The following is a 24933-nucleotide window of genomic DNA, read 5'->3' on the forward strand; positions in this document are numbered from 1 at the left end:
TCACTCTGTGATACGCCTGAAGGACTGCACAGCTGGGCTGACGGCACCCCAGTCACTGGGCTTGGAGTACTCGCCCTTCTCCAGGAAGTACTGGCGCCCTCGGTAATTGGGCAGCTCGTAGAAGACCCACCAGCCGTCGAAGACCTTGCAGGAGTAGACCTCCCGCAGGCGGAGCTTGTCCTGCACCGAGGAGCAGTCCTCGATGGTCTCGTAGGCCTGGCCCCGGTAGTCGGCCTTCTCGTACAGCTGCATCTTGTACTGGGACCCGCTTGACTGGGAGCGGTGGGTGGAGCGGAGGGGTGGGAGGCGGTTTGGGTGAGAGAAAAAGGGATGGGATCACATCCAAACGTATAGGAATAAACATACTTTGGATTCACCTCGAAATGTGTGTGTGTCACTGCCTGTACAGTTTTCTCCAAACTCTGAAACATATTTTTCCTACAACTATACAACTATTACAAACAGTGGGCGGTACCAACATACACATGCAGAAAACCATCCAGTTTGTGTTTTGGTATGAGAACTGTAACACTGGGTCAGCTGATAATAGCGTTCATCACAGCAGCAGCATGTCAATAAAACGTGTTGATATCTATTGACAAAAGCCTGAGGTTACCAGTGCTATTGCCATGACCTTATTGGGATGCTGTTTCAGCACTCACAGCTTACACTTACTCTGTAGTCAGTGAGGCTTTTGCTTACATCACCAAAGTGAATTACCCCTATGACAGGAACAGTTGTGCTACCTTGACTCCTGAGTTCATATGTACAGAACAGAGGAGGTTTTCATTGGATTTAGGAAAAAAGTGAAAACTGCGGTAGAGATGATACACAGCAGACCAAAGGCAGAAGCTGACTTACAAACTGGATCATCTTGCAGGAGCTAACGCGGTCATTTAGGCCCATCCAGCGTTGATATTCTGGGTAGTCTCCCCTGGTCAGGATGTACTGGGAGCCCATGTAGTTGGGCCTCTCGTAGACCACCCAGGCCCCACTCTCCACACGCAGGGAGTTGCAGCGGCTCAGGTAGGAGTGGAAGTCCAAGGAGTCGCATTCACACTCATAGCGGCGGCCCTGGAAGTTCTTATCCTCATAGAAGACAATCTGGAAGGAGAGACTCATGTCGGTCAACATGATCATTTTCCCAAAATAGTTTGCCTTTTTTTTTTTTTTAAATGAGGCAAAACCTGTTCTGGCGGTTTAACAACAACCCCAAAATGCATTCATTTGCAAGTAGAATTGTAATATGTATATATGATATTATTAACCACCATAGCCAAATAAAACATTGAAAATAAAAATCTATAAATAATAATTAGAGCAGTATTGTATAAAAACAAATGCCATTAAACACCTGGCGCCAAGAGACATGGCTGAGTCCTCCTTCTAGTTGGGATGAAATCTCTTAATCAAATCAGGTGATACGATCTGACCTAAGGTCTAATTTGTCACTGAGTTAGTTTGGATTTGCTCAACTTGACATGAACATTAGTAAACACCCCCAGAACCATAATTTATGCACTCAAAAACATTTTGCACCTTGATGCATCCATCAGTTACTCACCCTGCCCATCTTGGATGCAGTGTATAAGCTATCCTTGTTGATGGTGTTGAGTGCTAGTAGTCCCCTGGAGGCTTGGTTGTTGGAGTAGCCCATCCACGGTTGCTTTTATATCCACTTCCATCTACAGCCACAGTGGTTGGCCACGGGAATGAGAGTGGGTAGTGAGGTGGACAATCGCTTTGTCATGAAAATGAGATCCAAAATTTGAGTCAGTGATTCTGGTGCTATTCAGTTTTTCCAGAATGGCAAGGCAGGATTATGGTATAATGGAGAGGGGGGTTGTGGTGGGATGGCATGGGGGTCCATTGACCCGGTTTCTCTTCTGGCTGGGATCAATGCCCCCCCGCCCCCCGAAACCATCCAACCTCCCTACACCAAAACACAGCCCACCTGGCAGCACCAAATGGCTGCCAAACTCCTGCCATGTGGTGCAGAACTGCATGCTGCTAGAAGTTACTTCAGTTAAAATGTAAAATGCAGTACCAAATGTATTCTCGAACTGCAAGTACAATATACTATGCTCTGCTGTTTTTAACTGCACATAAAAACACACAAGGTTTGTTCATTTTTTTAATGTATTTTATTAAAAGGATTCGTAGAATATGTTATTTGAGGCTGCAGTGCAATTAAAGAGGAAAGGTCATTTTGATCACTATGCTACAGTAATAAAGGCAAAACAGTACATTTCCATTGTAATGACATAGTGACCCAGACTGGTCATAAGGAAGAAGGTGACAGCATTTTCATAAGTAACAGCATTTAGGATCCATTTTACAACATTAGCACTTCATATTTACATACTGAGAAGGTACATAAACCTAAAAACCCTATCATTCAGTATACCCTGAAGGACAATTTCCCTTAATATTTATTATAGTTCTACCGTTATGTTCTATTATACGTTTTTGAACTCTGGTAGCCATTTCAGGAGACACTTAGGAGTCATGCTTGCTTGAGGTTAAGGGTGTGAATAGGAGGAAGAAAAGTGCTACCAAAGAAGGGGTATTGTATCATATTGGTACCATAAATACTGGCAGCTATTTAGAAGTCTGCACACTCACTCATAAAATGATCAATCATTTTATGAGTGAGTGTGCTTGCAGTTAATTATCAGTTTGTAAATACAGTGTGAAGCACATTTTAATGTTGGATAGATTAATTGTTTTTTGCAATTGTTTAGAATTTCAGCACATCATACACAATAAATTATTCAATTTCTGGCTTTATTTCATCTGTTTTCAATGTTTAAAACTTAATTCCCCAAATTGTTATAGTTAATTAACCCTTTGACAAAAAATAAACCCAATACCCAGGAGGTGTTCCAATACTGGGGGTCCTTATCAAAACAAACAAGACTATACTAAGTTAACATATTGCGTAATAACTTGAGGAAACCTGTGTCTGCTCCACTGCGTGTCTAATTCGGGCTTCATTAACATCGATAGCCCCCGGTTGGGCCTGTCCATCTGAGTCTGCTGAGGGTCCATTATAGGGGCCCTGACCAGGCTGGGTTTGGGGGGCCAGGTTGGACAGCTCCTGAATGTGGCCCTTATCTCGAAGCCAATCCAGGAAGTGCTGGGTCACCAATTCCTGGAACTGACTTTGTTGTTCTCTGGAAGTAGGGCAAACACATTACGTTACAGGAGAATCAAAGAGGAGCAAACCAAGTGTGGGAACAAGGCAACTGTCAAAAGCTTCTATACCATCAAGGGACACAGGGACATCCAATGAATGGCAAATTCAGAATCAGGCACAGCGGAGGGCCCTTTAGTACGAGCTTCAGCAGAAACTGGCTTTGAATACTAGCTGTGCAGCTAGCATACTCTTTAGTCTGCTCATTTGCTTCTAGGTTTCTATTGCATGAAATTTTACACAGTTATCTATGCATGCTGCAACTAGCTTACACGCTCTAGGATTATGCATAAAACCTTGATTGAAAAAAAAGATATTCCATAGAGGTGTCATCGCAGGGTGAGCAAAGGTATAGCCATCACATTAATTCTGTGTCTGATTTATTTGGAAATGAGAGGGTAATCCTGCCACTCACTCATTGAGCTGGGCATCCGACACGATTCTCTGCATGTTCCGAATCCTCTTCTCTTTCTGAGCGAGCGCTGCCTGGTACACTGGAGGCAGCCCACCCGGCACCTCGCACGTGTCCCCCTCCATCGTGAAAGGCACCACCAGAGCGCTGAACTCTGCCGGGGGCAGGAGCCGGTAGCAGCCCGTAGAAGAGTCTGTGCTGGAAGGAGAGCTGAACGAGTGGGGTACAAGGCCGTCGACACCCAGCAGCAAGGGCTGATCCCAGAGGTTGGGCACCACGGCCAGCCCCGCGCTGCCCATGTGGTCCTCCAGGTTGGGGTAGTGCGTGTGGAAAGGCCCTAGGGTGATGCCCGTGTTCCCGGGCAGCAGCAGTGGACGGGTTGGGGTCAGTGTGTGGACGGTGCAGCGAGAAGAGGCTCCTATGGAAACGCGGCCGGCCACACACACCACCCGCACGTCCTCACAGCAGTGGATGTGGACGCTGGTCTCCACGGGGCCCAAGACCAGCGTGCAGTTGCGGCACTTGTCCACACTCACTGACCTGGAGGGGTTTGTGTAACGCACACACAGACAAATTTCTTTAGCAAAGCAAAAAACGTGACGTAACCATGTCAATCTGTCCCCTCAAGAAAATCCAGGAATGATGGAGCGATACCTTAGAGGTGATAAGAGGTATATAAAGGCGTGAGAGCATCTGTGTATTCTTATGTTGGCGCCCGTCAGCTTGTCCGAGTCTTTAGCCAGCGTCTGTTGGAAGACCTGGGACATCAGCAGCATCCCGCTACCAGCTGGAGCCATGTGGGTGTTCCTCACTATCTTGGCCCTCTTCATGGAGCCCTCCACTACAAAGGAAACATGCAAGGATTTAATGAAAAGAATGTGTGTGCAGTCTATACACAGACTTACACATAAAGCATACATGCAGTATATATTATTATTACACGGTTCGTGTAACACTACGTTCACTTGCAAGGGCCTTCCAACTTCCGCCGTTGAATTCTTTTTCGATAATTTACCGTTGGTAAGCATATAATGACCGTTTTCGAGGAAAGTGGATTTTTTGCCTCTGATTCCTGAATTGAAATACTGCATTTCAAATTCACAAAGAATAATGCATTCGCTTTGTTCCCAGAATTGTACTAAAGTAACAGACACTGACCAATTCTAAACTTCTTCTGAGAAAACAAATGATTGAATACAAGCCCATCATTCGACACAGACTCATTATACCTTTCTATGCACAAACGCGACACACTAGTGAGCTGTGAACTCAAGAAAAGGCTAATCCATTGAACCGTCATGTCATGGCTGCCTGTCATGTTCTACTCACCCTGTTGGGCCCAGGTGAGTTTCTTCCCCGAGTGCAGGCAGGCGGTTATGCCGAAGGGATTGACGGTGAGGTTCTGCCGGAGACAGGTGAGCAGCTGCTGCAGGGGGAAGGAGCGACTCAGCTTGGAGTAGCCCGCTTGCGCCTGCAGCGGAGCTTTGGTCAGGAGCTTGTGGACAGGATGAATAGCTTTAACAGGGTTCGCTGAGCCCTCTAGCAGGAGGCTCAAGCCCTGCACAGCTTCCAGGGACACCTGAAAAACAGAGACTGCAGAATCAGCAAAAAAAATCTTAGAAGATAAAATAACAAAATAATGAATTGATCTGGATTTTATATTCCAATGCATGATAATAATCATTACCCCAAATATGAAGCCTTTTTCCTTATTCCAAGTTTGTTGTATTAAACTCAATGAACCACAAGCGGTAACATTTCTCCCACCTGACTGCCTCGTATGGCCTGGCCAGAGCTGGAGAGTTGGCCTGGTTCTACCAGCAGTTCCAGCAGGTCGCCCAGGTGACTGTACACAAAGGACAGGTGGGCATGGTCATCCCAGTTCTGCAGAAACATGGCAGGGAAGAGAAGAAACAGTAGAGAGAGCAATAAGAGACAGGGTAGTGATAAGATAGAAAGTGATACTACACAAAATAGTTCACTTTGGCTTGACGGGTTGCTAAATCAAGAGAATTAGGTGTAAAGTGGCAGGCTTTTTAATGACTTTGTTATTGTGATGCAAGGTAACATTGTTTGTTTTTTAACTTTTTAGGACAACCTTGTTGCGGGAACTGTTCTTCGACTCCCTCTCAGAGCAAGGAGAGGGAGAGCGAGTGCGGGGGCTGGGCCACTCTTCCCCAATTAGAGAGGTGCGCAGAGACACGCGGTTTAGCTGCTGGATGTAGAGGAAGAGTAGAAACTTCAAGGTGTCCACGAATAACTGAAAAGAAAGAGAGAGAGAGAGAGAGAGGACTATTCCACTGTTCCCTTTCATCTTAGCCCATCAAATTCAGATAATCTTCGACACCATATGATGGTAGTAAAAAGAATAGAACGTCAAATGTCAAGTAAAAGACTGCTGTTACTTACCTACCCCATTTTAGACCAATCAATCTTTACTCGCACCCACCACCTCCCAGTCCCCTTCAACAATCAAATACTCAAGGTCCTAAAGGGGGACCCAAACATAAGGATAGCATAATTCCCTTATAAGAACAATGACCTGAAGTTACATTTACCTCACTTCGCTGGTGTTCAAGCTGTTTGGAGTCCGAGCATTGGGACAGAGCCTCTGCCCATCCCAGTCTCTCCTCTGGTGGGCGGGACGTGAGGAGGTCAAAGGTCTCAAAGTAGAGCCATGCGAGGTCTTCTGTGAGCTGAAGCTTCCCACATGCGATGTGTCTCCACATAGGCCAACTTAAAATCGGGAAGCAGCCATCCCTTGTACGCACATACAGAGCCATCTTGCGAAGGTAGTGCAAGCCAAGTTTTGAAGGGGGCGCCACCTTTGAAAGAAATCATGCTTTAGATATGTCACAGATATGACTCCATAGTGAAATGCCATATGCATTGTGTACAGTATAGTTACCTGCAGTGCTCCCAAAAGGAAGGGCCCCATCCGTGGCCAAATGCACACAGACCCTGACTCCATGGCTGTACAGAAAAGACCACATTTTATTTGCATATACCTTATGCAGAAATAGTCATAGTAAATTACTTGAGCATATTAACTTGAGCAAGTGAACGAAATCCTATATCTACAGAGAAGGGCTGTATATATTGCATATAAGACTAGACTAGACTGTCAAACTTCAGAAAAATGGCAGTTACAAATATAAAAAGGTCCATGGCACAGACGTGTTTCGTGGCAGTCGTATGGCGATGCGAATAGGTTCATACGTACGATACGTTACCATGACAACTGGCGAGATAGACCAGCTAGTTGGCGAATACCATTCGTTTTCAAGCAAATGTAACGTTAAGTACGATGCACTAGGCTTTCTTTCTTACACTTTACTTTCCAAATCGTGCCATTTGTTCCAGTAATAGGCTCAACAGTTTGCCGGGGAGACACCTCACTTTACAAACGTAAACAAAACAGTAAACCGGGATGGCTAGCGTTAGCTAGCTATGCTATGGAGTGTGATGGACACCTGCCTGCTTCTGACTTACTTTTAGCCACTGGGTTGCTCCCGGGAAAACGTTGTTCCATCTTGGTATGCCAACGAAGGCAATTGGGTTATTAACTTCTTCATAAGTGGAAAGAAGGACGAGAAAACTCTAGCCTGATGTTCTACATGTTTTGAGGGGGGTGTTCAATTGAGAAGGATGAGGAGGTTTCTTCTGGTTCTTCCTATTTGGCGCCCACAGAAACATTTCAGAAGCTCCATCTGTTGCGCGCATCGCACGGGAGCGCGCCTTGTGCTATGGATGTTTAGTTCGGCTGTCCAATATGTATTCAGTATTAATCTAAATAAATCATTGATTCATGAGGTAAACTTGTGTTTTTGAAAAAGTTATAGGTTATATAAAGGTTATATCTTATTTTAAAAGACAGATACAACCTTAGCAAATGCAGATTAATATAGTTTATATCTTTAAGAAAGGGGCTGGCCTTCTACAGCAGTGGGCGGGTGTTCCCTGACAGGAGGAAGAAGCTAATAGACTGACAGCGCTACACCAGTTTTCAAAAGCCGGGTGCTGTTTTGGCCTTCTTCAAGCTTAAAAAATACCGATGGCCACGAAGGGGATGAATCTGTGTAATGTTTGCTGTCTGCTCCTGTATTTTATTACGGTGGTTTTGGCAGGGTAAGTCATTCTCTCACACAATACATACACGCTAGTAAATCGGCATAGCCAGCTGGTACACATGTTCCTTTGTGATTGGTCTAGCCGAGCACAGATCACCCTGCTGCATGTGGGAACCAGACCAGCCAGTTGTTCAGTCCTAGAATGATTTATCTTGCGAGTACCTATTCAAGTGATTTGCAGACTAGTAAAATAGTCGGTAATCTGATGCGTTATAGTGTGATTGTGTAAATCGTAACGACTATGAAACGTTTCACATTTGCCACCATGCAGCTCGTTTCCTATTCAATGCTGTTGGTTGCTATAGCTAGCTGGTTTACTAAATCAAATAAATAATAAAAACACATGTTATGACATACTAGCAGTCCTAGCGATAGAGCTGGGGAGCATGTTCCATATATTTGGTTTATTCGGCATAGCCTGCATTTGTTTATCTAATCTCTCTCGTCTTCTTTTTCGCTTGCCCCTCCTTCAGTCGAGATTTCTACAAGATCTTGGGGGTAACCAAGGCTGCTTCAATCAGGGATATCAAAAAGGCCTACAGAAAGCTGGCACTACAATTACATCCTGACAGAAACCAGGATGACCCAGAAGCTGCAGACAAATTTGCAGACTTGGGGGCTGCTTATGAGGTGGGCATACGTGTTTTTTAATAAACTATAATCTATAGTTGTGTACGATTTTGCTACTTTTGAACTAGAAAGAAAATACCTATAGCTGCTAGTCATTTCAGTGTATTTTATGTTATGTTTTTAACTTGAGAACGTATCATCATCATCCCAAAGTAAGCGATCTATTTGGTTGGCGTTAGAAACCCTACACCGATCTTGATTGGTCGAACAGACCTTGTGGCTGCGCGTGATTGGTACACGCGTTACTGCTCTGGCTGTCACAAAAACACGACGTGGATCTCTGGGAGTGGCTCAGATACTAAAGCCGTGTTGCAGGTGTATTTTAGTATTCTGAATCTGACCCCAATGTCAAAGATATCGTTTTATTCTTAAGGCCGTGGCATTTATGGTTGAATTACTTTACATTATATGCACATTTCCTGTGGTTCTCTTCTTAGGTACTCTCAGATGAGGAGAAGAGAAAACAGTATGATGCGTACGGAGAGGATGGACTAAAAGAAGGACATGGTGGTTCACACAATGATATATTTTCAAGGTAAGTTGATAATGAAAAGTTCATGCTCTCATGGCAAGCTGGGAATGAATCCTCTTGGAACCCCGTCCCCCCCCTTGTTACAGGTACATGTTGAGATTACAGTTTTGTATTTTAACAGACTATAATGTATTCAATAAAACCACACTCGCACATCAATAAGGAAATGTTAATAAATGAGTGTTTGCCTGGATACTACATGTTGTCTCATCTCTTCACCCTTTTAGCTTCTTTGGAGACTTTGGATTCATGTTTGGCGGCAACCGGCAACAGCAGGACAGAAATATCCCCAGAGGAAATGACATCGTTCTCGATCTAGAGGTCACGTTAGAAGAGGTGTACTCTGGGAACTTTGTTGAGGTAGATGAATGCCTTTACTATTGGGCTATACACTCGTGTCTGTATCACACTGAAAATCGCAACGCATTATTCAGTATGCGTCACATATATATATATCAAACAATAACTCATTTTCAAACATGTTCTTTTTTTATATCGCTTTTTAAATAAATGTTTTGTTTATCTGCTCTATGTTTGCTACAAAGGTTGTCCGTGTCAAACCTGTAGCCAAAGAGGCACCCGGCAAGAGGAAATGCAACTGCAGACAGGAGATGAGGACAACGCAGCTCGGACCCGGACGTTTCCAGATGACCCAGGAGGTGGTCTGTGACGAGTGCCCCAACATCAAGTGGGTCAAAGCTGCTATGTTAAAAAGTCTATTGTAGATCCCTTTCATCTCTCAAATCGAGTCAAAATTTCCCACGGAGCTTAATGTTTCTATTCATGTGTTCCTCATTTGGAAGTCTATCATAAATGTGCATGTCTTTAAGTGTACAATGTGTGTAAATATATATGTGTGGTTTGACTTTGTTTGACTGATCGTAGGCTGGTCAATGAAGAGAGGACTCTTGAGGTGGAGATTGAACAAGGGGTGCGAGATGAGATGGAGTACCCTTTCATAGGGGAAGGTAACGGCCCGCTCACCAAGGCTCTGAGTCTTATGCTACCCCAACACTTAAATCCAACTGTCTGTCCCTATGACTTTGAGTAATGCTTACATTTGCGCTTTCAAGTTCAGATTTTATTGTCACCATAATGCACAGGTGAACCTCACATTGACGGAGAGCCCGGGGATCTACGATTCCGCATTAAAGTCCTCAAGTATGTTCTTTTACAATCCCATTTATTATCTAACGATGGCTCTGTTCAAATTGGTCCCCTGCAGCTCTAAGAAGTACACTATTTAGATCATTATCGTTTTGTAGTGTTGTCGGAAATGTCAGTGTACAAATTTGGTACCACACATAATGAATAATGGGTATTTAGTAGTGCGCTGTCAAAGAAGTGTACTACTAATGATTGTCATTGTATTCATCTTATAAAGCTGGTATGGCGTGCAATGCCGTGCATACAGATGCATTATGCAATTTGGCAGTCACATGGTGACATCAAACGTATGAAGCCTTATTTATGAGATCAATATAGTACCTGCGTTCACAGTAGAGGGAATGGGAAAGGGATAACAAGTGAGCTATTCAAACGCACTCATTGTTAAGCTTTCATCTGCGAACAACATCTGTCAATTGCGGCAAAATCTCTGATGGATATATGTATGGAGGGCTTCATAGACTTGGTTTTACATTTCTCTTTAGACATGCTTTATTTGAGCGACGGGGGGATGACCTCTACACCAACGTCACCATCTCATTGGTAGAGGCACTGGTTGGCTTCGAAATGGACATCACACACTTGGATGGACACAAGGTGCGTTGTAAATATGTCTTGAGGGAAGAATGATTTTTCTTTTCCAGTAGTAAAATGATATCCTTTCATTTTTTATAGTTCAAAAGATTATTGCTCAAAACATAAGGGACATGTAAAGACTACAGGATTGGGATAAAAACTTGATTTTTGTGGGTCTAGATTTCATGTGTTTTTTGTTTTGTGTTTAATTCCAGGTCCATATAGTGAGAGACAAGATAACGAAATCCGGTGCTCGCCTGTGGAAGAAAGGAGAGGGTCTTCCCAACATCGACAACATCAACCTCCGTGGCTCTCTCATCATCAGCTTTGATGTGGAGTTCCCCCAGACGCAGTTGGATGACAATCAGAAGGACGGTGAGCGGAAGCGGGAGAGAGCATGGAGTGGGGAGGGGCAGATGCAGAGAAAGAGAGAGCAAGTGATGAGGGACAGGGAAGGAGGACCACAATGATGGTTGCTTTGCGTTCTAATTCTGTTTTTTTCCCTCGCCTGTCTTAGGCCTTCGGAGTATCCTTAAGCAAAGTTCGGTACAGAAGATTTACAATGGACTTCAAGGATACTAACCTACTAATGGACACAGTCTGGACTTTCTAACACAAAACACACACATACATAGATAGATACATAAATACATGCACACACTTTCACACACAATGACAACTATCATAAGTGTGCTCAATGCACCAGACCAGGGTGTATTTATTTTTGAGTTGTCTCAGGATAGCTTAAGCTGATGGATTTTTACATATTTTTGATTTTACTTTTTTATGTTCTCCAACTTTAAAAGAGTGGCACATTGGCTGCTTACATTTTTAAATGGGATGCCATAAACCCATGTAGTGTCCATTTTGTCCCACTATTTCCCAGCCAGCCCCAACACCAAATCATAATTTCTCTTTGGCTGTTATCTTTTTTTTTTTCTTTTTTTTTTTCCCTGCCACAAAAGACCATTCAATCTGACACAAACATTTTCACTATCACTATAATGGTTACGAATTTGAACTGGATGCTGATGATGCACACCGACTGTGAAGACACGGTTCAACCCAACCTCCATTGAACCCTGCTCCACAAGACGCCACACCACTCCTCCATCTTTTCTTCATTACTTTAAATGAATATAGGACTACCCAACAGTTGGTTTATAACGATGACCTATGTTTCGTTTTTGTAATCCCGGATCGGCTGTAAATAGGAAATAGGCAGGGGGATATTGGTGTGTTTTGTTGCCTCTTATTTATGTTTGTGTTTTCCGTTTGGTTGTGGGGATTATTTTAGTGGAGTGCAAGCTCTGTCCATCCTTGTTGGGCGTCCAGGTGAAAACCTGATGAGTGTTGGCCTTTAAACCGAACAAGTGGAATTCCGTCATTACAATGAATTGGGGGACTGAATCAGGGCAGGACCTCTATCTGCTTTCAGTTGGCACCTTTCACTCTCTGCGCTCTCATTCTCGCTCTCTCACTCTCACTCTCTTTCTCAAAACTGATCAAGCAAACCATGGTTGGCAGTTTTTTTGTGACTGAAGCATTGACAAACTTTTTACTGTGAATGAACCTAAAACATTCTAATCGTAGTTGTTTACTTTTGCCTAAAATCTTCGCTTTGCCCCACATGGAATCTGACAATACATTTTGTTGTTTAGCTAAAAATGGAAATGGAAAGTCATGCTGTAGTTTCTAGCCAGTTTTACAGAGTATGTAAGGGAGGGGAAATGTACTTTTTGTCAAAATTCAGATTCTATATAAAAAGAAAAGGCTATTGTCGTAGCAAGATTACACCAGTGGATGGCGTCAGAGCTTCAGTTAAAACACAACTTGACAGGATTTGCCACGACGATGGAACGGGTTTCAACAAGGGAAGCTATTTGTATAGTCTTGGACGTATTTTGCTGAAGAGGTTTTGTTATCCTTGAATAAATGGGTTGAACATTTTAAAAACCTGCTCTCTAATTGATGAGATATTGACCAGTTCTAATGCTGCAATAAAAACTAATTGTAACGTTTTCCTTTAATTGAGTTTGCGACACAAGAGAATCGTTGGTTGGGTTTGCACAATTATACACTATTTATAGATGTACAGCAGTTTAGCTCCAGATTATTTGGTGCGCTATAGATACTATATCATGGTGTCTAATTGTGTGTGTTTGTGTGGGTGGTCTCTGTCTCACACTGGGACGACTCCTGTCACACCCTGACACACGCTATGACCCAGATGGATCCACTTACACTGTCTCTAGATTACTGACAGGACTGCTCTCAGAACACTTCTGCTGTAAAAGTTGGTTTGTCACATTGTTTCTGTTTTCAATAACAGTATATTGCTTTATTTTATAATATATTTAAGTACTCTTTCATTACTGTGTCCATTTGCCATACTGTGTGTGTGTGTGTGTGTGTGGGGGAGCAGACAGGGTGTGTGGGCGGCAGTCTCTCAGGGACTCTCTGTGTTTGGGTGCTGCAGGCAGTGGACGTCCACAGGAATCTACTGGGCCACAGATACACTCTGGTGTGGTGCAGCGTCTGCTCATCTGCCCACAGCAAGGGGTTCGTCCTTTGGTCTGTCTGTCTGCGTGTGTATTAGCTGAGCGTGTGTAATAACCCAGTATTATCCTTAAAGTCGTGTATATCCGATCTCTCCCACACGTGTATGTGTGTGTGTGTGTGGTTCTGTGTTGTGCATGGGTGTCTGTGTTAAGTCCATGTCTGTGTGTGTGTGTGTGTGTGTGTGTGTGTGTGTGTGTGTGTGTGTGTGTGTGTGTGTGTGTGTGTGTGTGTGTCGAATGAACTCCCACAGTGATAGTGGAAGGCTGTGGTGGAGGGAGTTTCCTCTGCGGGCCCACCACACATCCCAGAGTTATTATCAGCCTGGAGTGGCTCCAATGGGAGAGACAGGGAGAAAGACTGACAAGAGCGAGAGAGAAAGAGAGAGGGCTTTGTGATCAGACCCAGGAGAACATCTCACTGTTTTACCTCATCCTTAAACACACCCGCTCTTTAACCTTGATAAGACCGGTGGGACTTGGCTCATAACCATAGCGCACACACACACACACACACACACACACACACACACACACACACGCTTAATGGGAGGTGTAGTGCGTAGTTCACACATGTCAAATCTCATTGAAGTCGTGCACTTGTTGATGACTAAATACCGCAATGGCGTATTATTAAGTCTGAGGCGGCTCAGGCGTGGCCTCCCCAGTCAGATGTGGTGTCAGAAGACGGGGCTACGTCAGTAATGATAGCATGGATGAATTTATTTACTGTGTGTGTGTGTATTTGGAAAGTCTGTAGGTACCAATCACATGAGGGCAGTATTGCCTCTCTGAAGACATCCTTTATTAAATCCCTTTTTTATTACCCTCAATCCTCCCTCCGCCAAAAGGTGTCTGTGTCAGCTGTGTATGTTGTGTGTGTGTGTGTGTGGGGGGTGGGGGGGGTACATATGCATGTACATGTGCATCAGCATATGAGTTGTTGATGCAGATAAGTACAGGGATCACACTTGACCCTGAGTGTAATGGCTCGTAAGTGTAGCTGCAGGGTTAAGAGAGGCACAAGCTAGAGGAGGGCTAATTGAGCAATCTGCCTCTGCTTCTCTCTCTCTCTCTCTCTCTCTCTCTCTCTCTCTCTCTCTCTCTCTCTCTCTCTCTCTCTCTCTCTGACTCTCTCTCAATCTGGCTCCCCCACTCGCTCTCTCTCTCTCTTGCTGTGTGTGTGCGTGTGTGTGTGTGAGCGTGTGCATGAACGTGTGTGTGTGTGTGTGTGTGTGTGTGTGTGTGTGTGTGTGTGTGTGTGTGTGTGTGGCGGCGGCGGCGGCGCCAGCGGGTGTTTTGACCTGCTCTGACATGGCAGTGTGCTCTGTTAATGGTGCCTGACCTGTCGGGAGCAAGGCTATGTTGAGCAGAGCTCTGGAACCAAATACACCCGCAGCTTCACTCAGGGAAGAACACACACTCTGCAAAAGACTCAACCCCAACAAAAAAGCCATCCCAACATTTCTCAGGTTTGCATGGTTTGTTTTTGTAATAATGTGATAAAAAAATTGAAGTTTCTCTTTAACTCTTTTGTCACTTTCAAACTATTTGAATTACAAACAAGACTACAACTACACAAATATTTCCCATTGAACATTGAATCCAATGATCACTGACAAAATAGAGATTATTAAAAAAAGTATTAATATTAAACAAAATAAATGCTGCATTGGTCCATTGATGTGAGTACTGTAAAAGTGCCGGTTCAACAAGGTTAAGAAGCCCGAATTCCCCTGCTTGACCTCAGGGCTTGCTGCCAACGGCAACAAGGATGAGTTCAACGCGCAGCGAAAAGTAATCTCATGGTTTTGTATGTGTGTGTGTGCGTGTGTGTGTGAATGTGTGGGATCATCAACGTTCTGTGACACCAGTTTATGCCATGACTGGGGAAGACAGCACACAGGAGGGGTTTGAAGGGGAGAGAGAGAGAGAGAGACAGAGTAGAAAAAATAAGGACTTTATCCAAAATAAGAAATGTTGACGGACAAAGCCTGCAATCTGCGGTATCTGGGCATAAAACAAACAAAGGGCAGCTTTTGTAAAGAATAATACATGTCAGCCGTGTCCTTCTCCTGCCACAACTTTGAACACCGCTGGGGACGGCCATTGCGCCGCTGTGTATGTCGTGTTGCTATATTAAAGACAGTCACCTCAAAGGGAAAAGCCTCAACTATTCAACAATTGAATGGTGGGGCTATCATTATGGGTAGCGCGGGCAGGGGGAAAAAAAAGCGGCTTTAGGGATTCTTTTTCCTCAGCAACTTCAAGCCCTCCTGTTAGCTAGGACGAGCTGCTGTTTATCCCAATGCCTTTCTGGGGCCTAAACATAGTCAACTGTCATTATGGATATCACCCCCCACTCCTCCTCCTCCTCCTCCTCCTCCTCCGACAACACACATACACAAACGCCTCTCTCTCTCTCTCTCTCTCTCTCTCTCTCTCTCTCTCTCTCTCTCTCTCTCTCTCTCTCTCTCTTTGCCACTTCCCCTTAGTCTGTGTTCCTCTCTCTATATCGGCCCCTGTCTCTCATCAACTTTCATGCACTTTAATGTTTCTATTAATTTCTTCTATTTTGCCATCTAAGGACCCGTGTCGTGAAGTTATTTGAAGAAGATGGGGTGTTTTCCTGGTCTGCCACATCCTGGGGTAGAGAGAGAGAGAGAATCGGTGGCTGAGCCGGTACAGGACAAACACTGTTTGAAGACCACCTATATGGATGAAAGCCCGCCGTCTATAGACAACATAGCATGAGCGGTATAATGCCTGAGTAACCGATCTCAACTTGTAGAGCACCGCATTTACAGTTGCGTTGAGTAAGAACATACCCACGGGCGGGAAATGGCCAGATTCAAGACTCTATACTGTACACGCTGTGTAGTAGGTTTCACAAAAGGATTTTTCATTCTGGCCCCCCTCTGCTCTTTAACCATCAGCGCCTGGGACCTGGGATGCTTGCCGGAAACCGCTTCCCGGCAAGAGCCGAACCGCGTCCAAACTCCTGTGAGTAGAAGCCATATTAGATCCCTCACAGAGAGAGAGAGAGAGGGCTGTTAAAAGAGAGAGAGAGGAACCTGTATGCATAGTTTATGAAATGATGTAAATATGTATTAGCTTTTGGAGGGGATGCATGTGGTGGGGGAGTAGGCGGGGGGCGGGGTGGGGGGGTGGGGGGGGGTGGCAGGGGTGGTGAAAGCGGCCTTTGTTTTTCAGCAAAGAGCCCTCTGCTGGAACCAGCTCTGAAGCCCCCCCCACTCCGCCCAGCATCTCCCCCCCCCCCGCCAACCCCCCTCCAGCACCCCCTAGCTCCCCCTAGCTCCCAGGCCCCGGGGTTGCCCGGGCCCTGTGGTGGCGGATCACAGTTAATAACTGTGCGGTGGGCTGTCAGAGGCACTTAACCCTGACGCTGGGCAGGCAGGGGCGAGGCCGAGTCCCCCGCAAAACAGGGCCTCCTGCTCTCCTCTGCCCTCATCCGCCCGGACAGGAGTACTCACAGACAGGAGCACCGGCGGGAGAGGAAGAGGGAAGGAACCGAGGAAAGACAGAGGGCGGAAAGAGGATAGGTCGGTTTACCAAACATGGATTACGGGGTCAAGACTCAGGGATGTGGATCTTGACAGGCGGTCAGGAGAGCGTATCGGGGAACTTAAACAACCAGACAATTACGCGTCTACAGTACGGAGAAAACAAACTATGATGCACGGCGAAGGCATTCTTTCGCCTGACCAGGCTGAGGTGTTTAGAGGACGAGGTTAAGGAGGTGCACGCTGAGGAGGAGGGGGGGGGGGCTATCTGACTCAATCAGTGTTGCGGGGGGGGGGGAGACAGGTATGGGCGGTCACTGCACTCCCCCTTCCTCCCCCCTCCTCCTCCCACCCCGTCTCACTCCCCACAGAACTGTCTGGGGTTATTTATCCTGTTATAATATAACCCACCCGCCCGTCACACCCTCCACTGGAGCACGTCTAATGGTCCCGCGTACGCGAGGGCGTGGCTCAACGTCACAGCATCGAACCATCGGCTCCTCAACCTCAACTGACCCTTAACAAGAGCACCTGGATGGCCTAATTAATCCTTATCTAGTCCCAAACCCATAAAGGCTATGCTCTTAAACCCAGCGCTGCGTAAAACCCAGTCCACCTATGGAGGCGGGCCGCAGGACCTTGTGTGTGTGTGTGTGTGTGTGTGTGTGTGTGTGTGTGTGTGTGTGTGTGTGTGTGTGTGTGTGTGTGTGTGGTTGTGTGTATGTGAGTGTGTGTGTGTCCGGGGGTGGTGGGGTGGGTCTGTGTAAGTGCGTTTTTATGCCCGCTCCAAACAATGGCAGTGGATGCGACGCCTTGTCTGCCAGTGAACTCCAAAGTCCAGCTCATCCCTGCTGACTAGATTAGATAACCCGGCTTTAAAGGCAAGCAGGGGTGTTTGCTCAGCGAATCCTTGCCACCCTAATAGCATCTGATCTAATAGCAGATTGCAGGCTGCTTGTTTACCGTGGAGATCTGAAGAGTGCCATGGCAATGGCCAAACACGACGGGGGAAAACAAAGCGTTACTAGCTTTTAGGACGGGGATTAACGGGGCATTTGTCTTTCCATTGCTCGCGTCCATCAATACGTCTGATACGCAGAGCGCAATTAGGGCATGCTCTTTAATTTTTGACGACAAAAAATCACATTACTTTCATTTGCATTACATTCAATGATTTTTATAGGTAAAAGGCAAATATACATCTTGTTTGGAGATTTGTGTTTTGTATAATAATGACAATAAGCGAAGAAAAGTCAATATGGCGGCATGCAGGTGAGGGGACGACGTGGCATCGTTAGAGTGCTGGCTGTGAATGAGGGTGGACTGAAAATGGGGCTACATGAAAGAAAAACACATTAGCAGACCAGTAAAAGGCTCACCTCTTCACATCGGCTTTATTGATGAGAGATTTCAGTGTGAGGGAAAGGTAAGTTGCTCTGCTGCTGGCTCCTCTGGTGCTGTGTTTAAACCTTCGACTTCCTGTCCCCAATTCCCTCTCCTGCCTATCCATCACTTCAGCGGCCGTGCTGCACGGCCGGAAGTAGGCAAATGTGTGTGTCTGCGTGTGTATCTGTGTGTGTGTGTGTGTGTGTATACTTGTGCTGAAGTGTGTAACTCTCTATGCTTCTGTGTATGTGTGTGTGTGCACGCGCGCCTGTGTGTGTGTTTATCTTTGCCCGTGTGTATCATGCATGTGTATACCTGTGTGTGTGTGTGGGTGTGTGTGTGTGTGTGTATGATTGTGTGTGTGTGTGTGTGTGTGTGTGTGTGTGTGTGTGTGTGTGTGTGTGTGTGTGTGTGTGTGTGTGTGTGTGTGTGTGTGTGTTAGTGTGTGTGTGTGTGTGTGTGTGTGTGTGTGTGTGTGTGTGTGTGTGTGTGTGTGTGTGTGTGTGTGTAGGTATTGGCATTCCGAGGGTCCTATTCCACTTCATCCAGCCTCCCATGGGTGGGCAGTGGGGCTGCTCCCTCAAGACGCCCCTCAAATTATGGCCCTAATCAGTTAACCCTGGAGAGCCAGTCTCCCCTGCCTGCTAGACAGCCAGGCCCCCAGCCTACACAGCAGCCACAATTGGCCCCTGCAGCGTCATCCCTCCCTCCTCCCCCCTCCTCCTCTAGCCACACAAGGCCTAGCGTGGCCTTGTCCTCACCAGGACCTCATTCTCTCTCTCTTTCTCACTTTTTCTCCCCCCAGTCCGTCACCTTCTCCCTGCTCTCTATATGTTGAGATAAAACAGGTCGAATTCACGAGTTTTTTTAAATGTGCCGGCTGTTCTCTCACTTATCCCCTTCCTTGTTGTCTGGTCTCCCTGTCCTTTTCACCCGTTGTGTCATTTGTTTTCACTTTAGGCGCATATACATGTAGACGTTTGTACACACGGGGCATCCCACTGCACACACACACACTCATAGAACGAGCTTGGATTATATAATGAATATGAAATGGATGCATGTCACGTCACTAAGCCAGGGTGTATACATTGTCTAATTTAATACAGAGGCAGGATGTTTACATTATATTTTATGGAAATTGCGCTATAAGTTCTTTTTTTTAAGTAGAAGTACACTTTTGGGGAAATTCTCACACTGTCAAATGCAGTACATTTATTTTATGTGATTTCATTTGTTATAAAATAAAATGAAATATAACTTCTGCTTTTATTATAACTCATTTTCTGTCTGGAATTGATCATTTCATAATTACCAGTTCCAAGAAAGTGTTCCTGTCGTTCCCCACGATCTCTAGGTAGCAAAAATTAACTGAAAATAGAGTGAAACAACTTTCATGAAATTATTCTTTCCAGATACTTCTGACATTGTGTCAAAAGTATCTGGCACATCGCTAGATCATTAATTCATATTCACAAAGACATGCACATGTGCACACACACACACAACTGACACACACACACACACACACACACATGCGGCAACTGACAATTGCACACACATTTTGGATCGATGGAGCACTACTGTGATTCTTTGTCATCTAAATCATTGCAGCTCTCCCTCCTTAATCAGCGACACATGGAAAGTTCTGGCACCTTCTGACATCAGCTCCATCCTGCACTGTTCCACTCATCTGCCCTGCGACTCTCATCCAAGCGCCCCCCCCCCGAACACACACACACACACACACACACACACACACACACACACACACACACACACACACACACACACACACACACACACACACACACACACACACACACACACACACACACACGACACCCCTCACAACACCCTCACTGAGTCTGTGCAGAGCAGGACCAATTGCACATACACACTAATGCTTCTGTTTCCACCCAGGGCAGCCCCATCACTCATGCTCAGCTCGCTCATGCACACCCATTTGTTCACATTTCACAGTCACCACCACCTTTCCACCCCATGCACAAAGATGCATGCACACACACCCTAACAGACACACACACAAATATACGCACACACACAAACACAAAACAGACATCATCAGCAGCCACAGCAAATACATCAACATCCGTCAATAAGACTTTGCGCTACCATTCGGCACATCCACACAATAACACACTCAAGCTCTGTCATGGTTGTGCACAGATTCGTTTTCTTGCACACTTTTCTTGACTCCTTGGACAATTTGGTAAAATGAAATCCCATACAATGATTTAGTCTCATGACTCAAATGATTGTGCAGAAGTAAACGTGGCCACAGAAATGAAAGTGGACCAGTCAAAACTGCACCGAGGGGCACGGGAACAAGCAGCGGTCCATTCTGGGTATCTTACACGTGATTATTTGGCATCCATTGGTAGAGCCTCAAGGGCAGGGCTCTGGTTCCTCAACATGCTGTATCTTATATAGCTCCCCCGGCCCGTGGGTCATTAATCAGTGGTTACCCTCTCCGCCCCGCCTGTCTGTCCGTCCATCGGACTTTCTTCTGACTGGGCCTCCCGCTCTAGCGACCCAGCGTTGCATGGCCCGATGCTCTCTCTCGACCTCTTAAAACCTCCAATATGTTCCATATTAGCGCGGCTTTGTCGGGTGTTTGAAGAACAAAAATCAAGGAGGTGGGTGGGCAGCTCTCCAGCAGACTCCGCGGAGACCTGTGACGCACACAGAGCTATCCTCTGACACCCGCCTGCATACCTCCACCGCTGGTGCGGCGGCGTGCCGCACACAACTGTCTCAGTGGATTTCTCTTAACGTGGCAGCGTGTTGTCATAGTCCCGTGGAGGCGGCGGTAGGGAGATGTTCCCACGAGGATGAAACAGATCCACGGGTATCCACATGGCCGCGCACCTATCTAAAGGAATAAAACCAAACCTAACGGGTGAGAGCAATGGAAGAAAATAAATAAAAAATAACATGAATAAGGAAATGGAGGAGGGGGGAAAAAAAAGGTTCAGGTAAAAGTTTCAGCTTGGGTTTCAGTTGCCATCAGTCAGCCATTGACTCAGAGATAGTCATCTCAAGTGCCTGATTCAGTGCAAGGCCATTTCCCCCCTCTGGATTAGAGGATAGAGTGGCAGGGAGTGGAAGTGTTTGGGCTTCACTCTTCCTTGTAGGCGGCTAACGTTTCAGTTTGGCTGAACTAGGACCTATCAACAGGTGGACCAGTGACCCTTTTACTTGATCTTATGGACCCACACATCCAGGCAATGACTGTGGCATGTCTGTTTGTGTGTGTGTGTGTGTGTGTGTGTGTGTGTGTGTGTGTGTGTGTGTGTGTGTGTGTGTGTGTGTGTGTGTGTGTGTGTGTGTGTGTGTGTGTGTGTGTGTGTGTGTGTGTGTGTGTGGGGGGGAGGGGTTTGTATGTGTGTGTGGGTTTGTGTGTGTGTATGTGTGCATGCGTGTGTGTGTGTGTGTGTGTGTGTGTTTGTGTGTGTGTGTTAGAGAAAAGGATGTAGGAGCACAGCCGAATGTTGTATGCTATGTTAACCTGTCCAAGGGCAACATAGCAATAACAAACACACGATCACAGTGCTGGCTGACCTCTGACCTTGGGCTTTCTAAGGCGAGGTTGATTACTATCACATTGGCGGCCACTCAGGAATCTGCTACCAAGCACATGTGCGTGCATTCCCACACACAGTCATACACTCAAACAGACACACACACATACATAAATACATGCACACGCAGACACGCACACACACACACGCACACACAAAATTGTGACATAGTAGGAAGTGTGTCTTCCTATGTGTGTGTTGTCATCCATTTACACCCTTTAAACAAATCAAATAATTTGCTTTGGGGGACAGAAGACTTCCTCATTGGCTCCTGAAATGATTGACATTTGCCTTTGAGCTATTGGCTGCATCCTTTTGGAAGGGCGAGAGATGGGATATCGGCAAAGTGAAACCTAACTAAGAGCTCTCATCGTCGTAAAGCAGACAAGGCCATTCTCTTGTCCATGTCTCACTTTTGCAGACTATGGGTGTGAGTGTATGTGCATGTGTGTGTGTGTGTGTGTGTGTGTGTGTGTGTGTGTGTGTGTGTGTGTGTGTGTGTGTGTGTGTGTGTGTGTGTGTGTGTGTGTGTGTGTGTGTGTGTGTGTGTGTGGTTGTGTGTGCGTGTGTTTGTCTTCGAATGTGTGTGTGTGTGTGTGTGTGTGTGTGTGTGTGTGTGTGTGTGTGTGTGTGTGTGTGTGTGTGTGTGTGTGTGTGTGTGTGTGTGTGTGTGTGTGTGTGTGTGTGTGTGTGTGTGTGACGTGTGTGGTTTGTGTGTGTGTGTGTGTGTGTGTGTGTGTGTGTGTGTGTGTGTGTGTGTGTGTGTGTGTGTGTGTGTGTGTGTGTGTGTGTGTGTGTGTGTGTGTGTGTGTGTGTGTGCATCAGTCTGTCTGTCTGTCTGTCTCCCTTGCCCCTGTCCTCTGGAATGAATACGTTGGACTTTGAGCTCTGTAAGCAGACCTTTTTTTTCCTGTTTCATTGCTTTAATGGGCAACAGCATCAGTAGCTATAAACGTAGCTCTTCCTGACCCTAACCTTGCCAGATCAAGGATAGATAAGCCTGCCCTTTTTCCTCATATAGGTACACATTTCACCCTTGTTGTTTTCAGATACAACTCTGCTATCCTGTGTTGATGCAGACAAGGACTTCACCATATCAGTTTCCACTTACTCTAAACGCCAGACCCACTTTTCATGTATGGCTGCTCAGGTACGGGGATAACTGCTGTGGTAATGCTACGCACTAGCTGACAGAACGTGTGTGTGCCAGGAGGAGAGTTGTGTCACCTTTTGTGTGATGACTGATCCCTGGGAGTATACGGCTGAGTTTAATGTGGCTTAATGTGACAAGTGTGGCTTGGGTTGCCTCAGTTAAAGAGGTTTTGATTTGAGTAGCTGTTGCTAGCTATTGGGCGTCTGAGGCCGTTTTAGACGTTTGCAACTTTTGGACAAAAGTAAGCTAACTTGAACTTGTAGTTATAAACATTTGACATGAATTTGTGAATTGTGAATTGAGCTTTTATTATTGCGGGGAGTTGTATGTCTTGTGTTCCTCTCTTTTATAAAAGCAACATCGAGAAAAACTCGAACGGGCCTATTATTTTCCATGGAATTATTTCTTAACAGATTTCTATGAAAACCTCGGAAGTCCGTATGGATGTTTGAGAGTGCTGCTCACTGCTGGCAGGGCGTCCGTTTGACAATTCTCTTGGCGGGTCGAGTAAACCTTGGCCCAAATGCCGAGTGAACACACTTTCCAAACCTCATTACTCGACCTATGCTGTTTAGTCGCTAATGTGCCCTGATCAAATTCTCCCAATGCGCACCCCTCCTCCTCCAACCCTTTCAAACCTAGGACGATTTTTTTTTCCCCTCCATGTTTACGTTATCATTTGTAAATCTTACCAGAAGTGGACCATGAGGCAGTACGGGAACTCATACACAGTTTAATTAACTATTTACAGATAATTCCAACTGTCAAATACTTCTTCCCAATGACATAGTGCAGAGTTACGCTAACAGCTCTCTCAGAACAACGCCCCCCCCCCCCCCCCTCGTTAGGGCAGACGGATTTGATTACAGGTAAGAACTTATCCGGAGAAAAAGGCAAGACTGCCAGCAACGGCCACGGCTTTCACCGGAAAAAAAAAAGATTGCAATCTTTTTGGTTGCATATCATCGCTCCAAAGACTGAGAGTTTGTACCGTTCCGTCCTGATCAATGGAATTACTGAATTAGGCCTAACTCAATTTCAATTAACAGCAGAGCATATTAGCCATAGAGCAGCATGTTTATTTACATGTGTGTGTTTAAGTGGGCCTGGCAGCTACTTTCATTGGTATTTTTATGCTTATTATTTATTAATATAGACTATTAATGATTGAATTTATTGTAGCCTAGTATAGAACGTTATACAAAGTTGTACACAAGATTTTAGAAAGAAAAAGCACACTATTAATCCAAATAGGCCTATTAGGTATTATTATTAGAAGGCCTATTGTTATTATTATAATTATTATGATGATGATCATCATTATTAGGCTATTTATTGCTGATCTCAAACCTAACCGAAATAAACGAAATCAAACGAAATTAATCGATAATTCAATAAATGTTTAATTTTTAATTGACCATGATTAGGTTGTAGGCCATATTTAGCCGCTTTAGGGGTCACGACGATAATAAACGTGATTTACATAATGAACGATAATAGGCCTAATTATAATTGCTGATTTAGTCGTTAACATGAGGCCTATTTATTATTATTATTTCCTAAGAATGTTTCGTATTTTTAAGTGTTAATTGGATTATAATGTTGTTAAGGATAATGGGGAACCTGACGGACTTGATAAAGCTTCACTTCTGATTCAAAGCGATTGGGTGAGAAATGGCGAGATGGAGCAATAACGGAGTCTGAGTCGTGACCTCTGCATGGAAGCAATTTGCAGGGGAATGAAGGTGCTTTCTAACAGGCCATTGTGTCTATTCAAATGTCGTTTAAATGACCAATTAATCCTGAACGGAAAGGAGATACATCCTCTGAAAACACGAGTCCACCATTAGGCTTTTACACCTCTGACCAGAACCCGAGTCCATCCTAAAGAATTTACACGTCGAATATTGGAGTATTTAAAACCCATCAGCAGGGTGAATAAGTAATATAGCCTACGCTATACATTCATAAGCCATATTCAACCTGTAGGCCTATAGCCCATGTTGTTTGCTTTGATAGGCTGCTGATCAAGTGTTAGGCTATATAACCTAAGCTTCACTTGTG

At 45.2% G+C, this 24933-nt stretch overlaps 3 protein-coding genes across 7 annotated transcripts; 1 reads left to right on the forward strand and 2 right to left on the reverse strand.

Annotated features, from left to right (window-relative positions):
• Positions 1-1586, reverse strand: crygs2 (crystallin, gamma S2). Of its 5 annotated transcripts, none has more exons than XM_056579983.1 (3): positions 1565-1586; positions 866-1104; positions 1-268 (listed from the first exon to the last, which is right to left on the reverse strand). In XM_056579983.1, the coding sequence occupies exons 1-3, from the start codon at positions 1571-1573 to the stop codon at positions 1-3; spliced, it is 516 nt and encodes a 171-aa protein (XP_056435958.1). In that variant the 5' UTR covers positions 1574-1586. The 5 variants fall into 5 exon arrangements, with proteins under 5 accessions (XP_056435958.1, XP_056435957.1, XP_056435956.1 ...); XM_056579982.1 differs by having other exon boundaries at positions 1-273; positions 862-1104; XM_056579981.1 differs by having other exon boundaries at positions 854-1104.
• A 520-nt stretch (positions 1587-2106) lies between these two features.
• Positions 2107-7349, reverse strand: tbccd1 (TBCC domain containing 1). The gene is made up of 9 exons (XM_056579966.1): positions 7101-7349; positions 6517-6581; positions 6167-6433; positions 5707-5868; positions 5376-5492; positions 4938-5187; positions 4263-4449; positions 3612-4148; positions 2107-3176 (listed from the first exon to the last, which is right to left on the reverse strand). Exons 1-9 carry the CDS (start codon positions 7138-7140, stop codon positions 2930-2932), a joined length of 1872 nt encoding a protein of 623 aa, XP_056435941.1. The 5' UTR covers positions 7141-7349; the 3' UTR covers positions 2107-2929.
• On the forward strand, positions 7335-11633 carry dnajb11 (DnaJ heat shock protein family (Hsp40) member B11). Its single transcript, XM_056579972.1, has 10 exons — positions 7335-7736; positions 8212-8368; positions 8806-8903; positions 9128-9260; positions 9446-9588; positions 9786-9868; positions 10004-10061; positions 10553-10664; positions 10859-11018; positions 11161-11633. The coding sequence occupies exons 1-10, from the start codon at positions 7663-7665 to the stop codon at positions 11223-11225; spliced, it is 1083 nt and encodes a 360-aa protein (XP_056435947.1). The 5' UTR covers positions 7335-7662; the 3' UTR covers positions 11226-11633.
• Positions 11634-24933: the final 13300 nt, after the last annotated feature.

Source organism: Gadus chalcogrammus, chromosome 20 (assembly GCF_026213295.1).
Source record: "Gadus chalcogrammus isolate NIFS_2021 chromosome 20, NIFS_Gcha_1.0, whole genome shotgun sequence".
NCBI classification, from domain to species: domain Eukaryota; kingdom Metazoa; phylum Chordata; class Actinopteri; order Gadiformes; family Gadidae; genus Gadus; species Gadus chalcogrammus.

What these genes read in the sequence shown, in the direction of transcription:
- crygs2 (XM_056579979.1), bottom strand. Translation starts at nt 1,134, where the DNA reads ATGTTGACCGACATGAGTCTCTCCTTCCAGATTGTCTTCTATGAGGAT. An exon ending in CCTGCAAGATGATCCAGTTT is followed by an intron (nt 274 to 861) that starts GTAAGTCAGCTT and finishes CACCGCTCCCAG; the next exon opens with TCAAGCGGGTCCCAGTACAA.
- dnajb11 (XM_056579972.1), top strand. Translation starts at nt 7,663, where the DNA reads ATGGCCACGAAGGGGATGAATCTGTGTAATGTTTGCTGTCTGCTCCTG. An exon ending in ATTACGGTGGTTTTGGCAGG is followed by an intron (nt 7,737 to 8,211) that starts GTAAGTCATTCT and finishes CCCCTCCTTCAG; the next exon opens with TCGAGATTTCTACAAGATCT. An exon ending in CACAATGATATATTTTCAAG is followed by an intron (nt 8,904 to 9,127) that starts GTAAGTTGATAA and finishes TCACCCTTTTAG; the next exon opens with CTTCTTTGGAGACTTTGGAT.
- tbccd1 (XM_056579966.1), bottom strand. Translation starts at nt 7,140, where the DNA reads ATGGAACAACGTTTTCCCGGGAGCAACCCAGTGGCTAAAA. An exon ending in ACTCACCTGGGCCCAACAGG is followed by an intron (nt 4,450 to 4,937) that starts GTGAGTAGAACA and finishes TTTCCTTTGTAG; the next exon opens with TGGAGGGCTCCATGAAGAGG. An exon ending in TCGGATGCCCAGCTCAATGA is followed by an intron (nt 3,177 to 3,611) that starts GTGAGTGGCAGG and finishes CCCTACTTCCAG; the next exon opens with AGAACAACAAAGTCAGTTCC.